The 7,563-nt window shown below is 25.5% G+C and overlaps 1 protein-coding gene across 1 annotated transcript; it reads right to left on the reverse strand.

Annotated features, from left to right (window-relative positions):
- Window positions 1-2,229: 2,229 nt before the first annotated feature.
- On the reverse strand, window positions 2,230-7,297 carry LOC132929168 (vesicle-associated membrane protein-associated protein B). The gene is made up of 6 exons (XM_060994313.1): window positions 6,599-7,297; window positions 3,799-3,951; window positions 3,464-3,579; window positions 3,228-3,338; window positions 3,058-3,165; window positions 2,230-3,001 (listed from the first exon to the last, which is right to left on the reverse strand). Exons 1-6 carry the CDS (start codon window positions 6,657-6,659, stop codon window positions 2,828-2,830), a joined length of 723 nt encoding a protein of 240 aa, XP_060850296.1. The 5' UTR covers window positions 6,660-7,297; the 3' UTR covers window positions 2,230-2,827.
- Between the last annotated feature and the right edge of the window lie 266 nt (window positions 7,298-7,563).

Below are 7,563 nucleotides of genomic sequence, written 5' to 3' on the forward strand. Positions count from 1 at the left end.
TTTGTTATGTTTAATAAAATTTACTGCATTCCTGATAAAAAAAAAATATTCAATTAAAAAATTAAACATACTAACTTAAAATTATCTAGTTAGGTTTTAAAAATCCCAACTTTTCATAAATAAATATTATTGTTAAGAACAAACATATAAATTATTTTCAAAAAAAGAAAGATTATAATGAGTGACAATTTTAATCTTTTATCTTATGAAAGATACACAGTAGAATCTCTGTAATCTGACAGATGTCAGACACACTACTACCATATTAATGATGGTTCACAAAAAAGCGCATTTTTTACTTATTGAAAAATTTAAAAAAATTGGTAGACAATGAACACGCACAACACTTCAATGAATAAAAATAAAATATCTAATAGATTAATTTGGATTTAATCTGTTATTACTATTATTATTGTTTACAATAGTAACTTTATATAAAAATACATATTGGTACATATAGGTTAATATAGCCAGATTACTGTATATATCGGATTATCAAACTGCCGGATTACCTAGATTCTACTGTATACTTAAATTATATAAATTTAAAATAATTTGTATGTTAAATGGACATAAAAAAAAGTTAACAGAACCATGTCCTAAATAATACACATAAATAACTTAATAGTTTGTAACTAAAAAATTTATATATTATCAAGATTATACTTTTTTGTAACATACCATTTATTCTCATATTTTTATGAAGCTTAATCATTATTAATAAATTATTGATTTTTTAATAGCCATTAAAGTTACCTGATCACAAAGTTATCTTTACTACTTATTGTAACATAAATGTTCAAAACATTAAGTAATAAACTATAATATCTTATTTGATATGTTAATATTTTATACAATTCAGATTTACGTACTTTGACCAGACACATTTAGAAGTGATTTATGAGCATTTTTAAATATTAATATATTACACTCATAGTTTGTTTCAAAATTCAATAAGAGAACTCAGATAATTTTCATACATTCATTAGATCAATCTCTTTAATATTTATGCAACAACACAAAATTGGAACAAATATTATGGCATGTTATGCGTTAGTAAGACGGAGAAAATAAACGCAGGTAAGATATATATACTTAATAATATATATTGTAATTTATTCAAAAATTGAAAAAAGGTATTAATGAAATATAAAAATATTAACCAATAAACATTATATTTTTAATAATAAATTATTGTAAATTGGTAAATAATATCTATAAAACTATACAGTTAATTTTAAAATTATAGGACGCTATACACCTCCACCAACCCCTATTGAGTTAGATTAGTTGTTTACTTATGTAAACTTGGAAAATTTGTATTCATCAATACCAATTTTATGTTGTTATACTAAAATATTAAAATTAATTTTAATTCTGTGTTCTTTTGTTGGGTTTTTTTTTACTATATTTTAACTTTTTAAGTGGTTATATATAAGTACAAGTAAAATATTAAAATTAAAAAAGCTCGTCACTAGCTTAAAAATTAAAATAAAAAACCCCAAACGAGAAAACACATATAATGATTTTACCTATAATTTTAATAATTCACACTAATATCAAAGCTATAGACAACATTTGTACTGCTGAAATCAAATTGTCTATGTCGTCTGTTTGTAAAATAAATTCAATACACATAACTGTGAATAATTTCTTAATGAACAATGTTTTTAGAAATTAAACTATTTTGATGATAGAACAAAATATTGCCCCTAGTTTTTATTATGTTGAAAAGTATACATTTTTTATACATTTGAATTACTTTATTTGTAATTTGTAACACATTACTCATTAGTAATACAAATATATTTGTCATATAATATAATATTAATTATGTTTCCAATTAAAATGTGATAGTCATAATGTTTTTCAAAAATATGTACAATAATTGAATTCAAAATAATGTGTTAATATTTGATACATTTTAATTATTGTTTAATAATAATTGTTCAAACATAATTATGTTAATAATGTAAATATTATTCAAACACTAAATTCATGCATATAGATGTATGTAATGTATAATATGTACATAACACATAATTTAGTTTAAAACAAAATAATTTATTTTCTATAGACTTACAATAATTTATATTATTAAATTTTTAATTATTTTGTTTTATTCACTTTGATAAATAACACAATGTTTTTCTCAATATGAATATATTTAACAAAAATATTTAAAAAAGTAATAATAAGAATAAAAGAGTAAAAACCAATAAATAAGAATTTGATATTAATACATACAAGATTACAATAATTTATTATTAAAAAATAAATACAAACAGTTGGAACTGACAGATAAAACATATGTTTTAGAATAAAGATAATACACTTTGTTTGTATACAATATTAGTCTATTAGAAAAAAGATAGAAAGAGAGAATAACAGTAATCCAATATATTTAGCTGTTAAAGATATTTACCAGTTTTAAAAATTCAAACAAATTATAAAAAAATAACTTTCACAGAAGAAAAAAACAATAACCAAATAATCTTTAACTAATTACCTGCACCATAACGGGTTTATAAGCTAATTGATCTGTGCATAAAGAAAGGTTTTTTATTACATATTTTTCCAAATTAATATGCGCATGAATATTTATAGGATATTGGATTATAATCATTAATGGCAACTTAATTATATATATATATATTATATATATTAATGTTATTTTTATGGACCTTAATAGATAGGACTATGCACAAAGAATTTGCATTAAAAATTTGAAATACAATTTTTTGCTTTTTGTTTTATAAATTAATATTATATATTTATTTTCAAATTAAAATGTTTTCTTTTTCAAATGTAAAATTAAAATATCTTACTAAAATACATATTTTCCAGCGATAATACCCAACAATGCTACTACTATCGCCAGACCAACCATCAGAGTGATATTGGCATTTCTGTTTTGCATATCCAAATGCTGACTACCACCAACAGAACGTTTTTGAGATTGCTGGTTTTTAAGTTCATATTGAAGTTGCAATAATTCTTCCTATAAAAAATTTAATTAAAAATAAAATGTAAATTATGATATCATTAAAATCTTACTTTCAATTTCATATTTTCTTGTCTTAAGATTGTCTCTTCCTCACGTAATTCTTTTACTTCAGTGGTTGCTTTTTGTAGTTCTGTTTCAGTATTTGTTTCTAGTACAGCCTGTTTAAAAAATATTTGAAAGTTATAAAATTTGTCGAATTGGACTTATCAAAATAATTTACTGTAGTATCATCATGAATGTTTTTAGATTCTAATAACTGTTCAACTGTAGGCATTTCAAACGAGCATTTTAGTTTAGAATCCATTATTCTACCTTCTTCGATATCTCTCCACTGTAATGAAATAAATATTTGTTATTGTTTAAACTATAATTTAATTTATAATATTTTAAATATTTTTTTTAATCTGATAATGATTATGTTTTGACTTAAAAATTGTTATGAAACATAGAAGTAACCTGAAAAGTTTTGCCATCTTCACCATAATCAGCAACAGGATCGATAACAACAGTCTGTACCAAAAACTTGTGTTTATTTCTTTCATTGGCATCATAGTCGAATGGTTGCAATATTACTGGATAACAAAGTCATAACACACACCAACGAAACGCAAGTTAGAACAATCATATAGGGGGAAAATATTTTTTAAGGTTCATTAAAATATTATAAAATGGTAAATAAGCTTAGTAATAAAAATTAATCAGACAAAAAGGAAAAAAATCTGAAAAGGATTGTTAATTTAAATATCCAATGCAAATCAATAAAATATTTATGTACATTAATTTATAGGTACCTGAAATTTCTGCCTTTTCCTTAGGAGCAAGTTCGCCACAATTTGGTCTTACACAATAACGTTTAGGTGCAGTAGTTTTTATTTTGAAAGCCACTTTTTTTTCACTTGGATTTTTCAAAGACATTATGGTTTGAACTGGTTCAGTAAATGGACCTAAAAAAAACAAAACAAAACAAGTAGTTAAATATATTGTATAAGTGTATTATGGTGACTTAAATTACATAAATTTATAATTAAAATATTCAGTAAAACTTTATTCAAAAGTCCACAGAGCTTTGGATATGTTAATATAAACCCATTTAATATACCTTTAAGCTAAATTTGTTGTTAGTTAATTATTCTATTATGAAAATTATGATCTAATAGCTTATACATTTAACATATTTTAATAATCTTAATAATAACTTTATGATATGTTAAATAATAATTTAAAATAACAGCCATATTTATTTTATAAGCCTATATTATGACTTAAAGGATTTTTTAGGACAATAAATGTTCAGAATCTTTGCCTTTACCTATACATTAAGAAGACGCCATACCTGCATATGTTGTCTCTGTTTTACTAACGTACATCATAACAAAATTTTGTTCAGCAGAATACATTTTGTAATGTTAGCTTTAATGTTAGAGTAAATTTACCTATTATCAAATTTAAAGGTAAGAATATTATCTAGACAATGACATATGCTTTTAATGATATTATTATTTTAAAATAAGTTACAGCTATGTAAAATATTGCAACTTTAAAATGCTTATAACTCACTTTAAAATAATAATATCAATAAAATCATATATCATTGTCTAGATAATATTCTTACCTTTAAATTTGATAATAGGTAAATTTACTCTAATATTAAAGCTAACATCACAAAATGTATTCTGCTGAACGAAAATTTGTTATGATATATGTTAGTAAGACAGAGACAACACATGGGGGTATGGCGTCCTCTTAATATTGAGTGAATTTACCTATTATAAATTTTAAAGTGAAATAATAGCTATGTAAAATATTACAACTTTAAAATGATAATATCAATAAAAGCATATGTCATTTTCTAGATAATATTCTTACTTTTAAATTTTAAAATAGGTAAATTTACTCTAATATTAAAGCTAACATGACAAAATTCGTTCTGCTTACGCAAATTTGTTATGTTGTACGTTAGTAAAATAGAGACAACACAATATATTGTAGGTATGACGCCCTCTAAAGAATTTACGATAAGATAAAAATATAAAATAATTAACTTTTCACATACCAAACTACTATTTTTTATTATGACTCCCAAATCTTAAATTATACTATTAATTAAAAATAAAGAATTATCTTAAATTATGTATAGTAAATAACACGGATTTTACATTTTGGTTAGTTATTAAATAATATAACAGTAGGAATGTAAAGCTTTTAACTGGAATCATATTATTTATAATTATAGAATCATACCACTATAGTATTTGACATATAGCAGCATAAAAGTTAAAAAAAAAAAAAAAAACATTTTCATTATCATTGCAAATTAATTATATGGTATTCAGTAGAGTGGCATTTGCCATATCTACGAAGAAATAATTCTAAGTCCATTTTTTAAATTATTAATCATATGACTACAATTAATGTATTGTCTATAATAAATAAGTCAATTAAAAAATTATAAAATATTTTTCAAGATTTAAATTTTTAATCTATTATTTATGGTACATTTTTATTTAAATTCTAGGTAGGTAATTTTTAAAAGTATTGTAATGATTTATTCTTTTAAATATTTTGTATTCTGCATAAAATTAAGTTTATTTAGAAATTTATTGATATGACCAGAGTGCATAAAGATATCTTTAATTGTAAATAAAAATTGATTTACAAAAATCTAATATTTAAAAAAATATTGTGTAAAAAACTAACATTAAATTAGAATTCCTGTTAGATAGGTACCTATATAAAGTTATATAAACAGTAAAAATGTCAGTTATGAAAAAACTAAAATTAACCTAATTACCTACCAATTTCATAAATTATTATTTCATTAAATAAAAATATTTCTAATTAAAAACTTAATTTACTAGTAATATATTATTGTAATCTCCCGTATTTATCATTATTTAACAATGGTACACAATCTTACAACTCAAATAATTTAATAGATAATGCAAATAAAAATGAACACTTTAATTTTAAATTTTTTAGTAATGTCTAGAAAAGTTAAGAAGTATTATTATAAAGGTAACTAAATCTAGTAAGTTTACTCACTAGGAAGATCAAATCTAATGAATATTAATTTAAAACTTATGCAGCAATTTATACCTATTACATAGAAATAAAGCCACATTTTTGTTGTTCAAAGGCACAACAAAAAAAATTGATAAAAAAAAATAATGGAAACACAGTATTTAGTATTTTAAATTTCAACATAAATGGACATCATATAACATTGATATTTCATATTTGGTTGGAAAATTTTTTACAAGGGTTGCGATGGAATAGAAATAGAACTAACAGTAATCAATATAGTAAAATAATAAACAAATGATTGTGTGGTAAATGCTAACATGTATCATTGTATCAAGTATGCTAAGTCGCTAAACCAAATTGTTACTCTGGGGTGTCTACTTGCAATATAACATGTTCCTCAGTATAACCAACTCATGGGTAGCTGTAAGAGTTTTGACCATATATCGAAAGACGTATCAGAATGGTTCTCTCATAAAATGTCCCAAAACAGTACACACATACATACATACATACATACATACATAGAGAAACCCACAAATCATCGGTTTAGTGCCGAGTGTTGCTAACCTTTGAATTTGAGCTCGTGCGGCGGCTCGATGAATAATATCTGTTCGATCTTTGACGACATGGTTCGTTGCTCAGGACAAGTGGTATTATCAAGAGGGTGGTAAAGCTGTCGTCAATCTTATGTTCGCAGACGATAATGAACTGGAGAAAGTGGCGACGATGGTAGCTGCTGCTGAATGCTGATATATTGCTCGAGTCGCTAAGCCGCTGTTAAGTGATAGCCGATATGAGTTGACACACACACGCGCGGGCGCGCACCTCAAAGGAACACGCAGACAAATGCAACACACACACACGCTCGCGCGAACGTTGCAAAACGTCGCGGGGCACACAGTATGTAAAATACGCGCACAAACACACACACGCACACGCACGCACACACGACACACACACAAGAAAAGGACGGCGGTGACAAATGACCGACGGTGGACCGTATGTCTGTAAGTCAGAGCAGAACGTCTTCGGTTCGACGGTCGGAATTAAAAACGTCGTCGTGCGGCAGACGTCGGGAGACGCGACACCGAAAAAAGTATTGAAAAAAATTACTGTGGTAGTATGGTTGACTAATGTCTAATACGCAAGTGCCAAGTCGTAGAGGCCTGAGCAGAGCCGCAAACGCAAAGCCCGTAGAGGAAAGCTTGATGTCTGATGATTAGAAAAAAAACAATAATACAAGTAGAACCGTCTGTTTGACTGGAACACCAATACACCAGTAGCAGCAGCTGTTGCTATGAGGTTATGAAAACTGTAGTATACCACAACCGTGGTCGTCCAAAGTTACCTCCATGCATGGTGACTTGATATTGGCGGGCTTGCTGGTGTGCAATCTGCGAGCGACGAAATCTAGTTTTGTAGTTATGTTTATTTTATACTACTTCGTATTGTAAAGATATTTTTCGATGATACTTTTTAAAACGTATTTCAGTATTTCTCTAATATAGGTACATATAAATACAATTCACATG

The sequence above is a fragment of the Rhopalosiphum padi genome, chromosome 4 (assembly GCF_020882245.1).
Source record: "Rhopalosiphum padi isolate XX-2018 chromosome 4, ASM2088224v1, whole genome shotgun sequence".
Classification (NCBI taxonomy): Eukaryota; Metazoa; Arthropoda; class Insecta; order Hemiptera; family Aphididae; genus Rhopalosiphum; species Rhopalosiphum padi.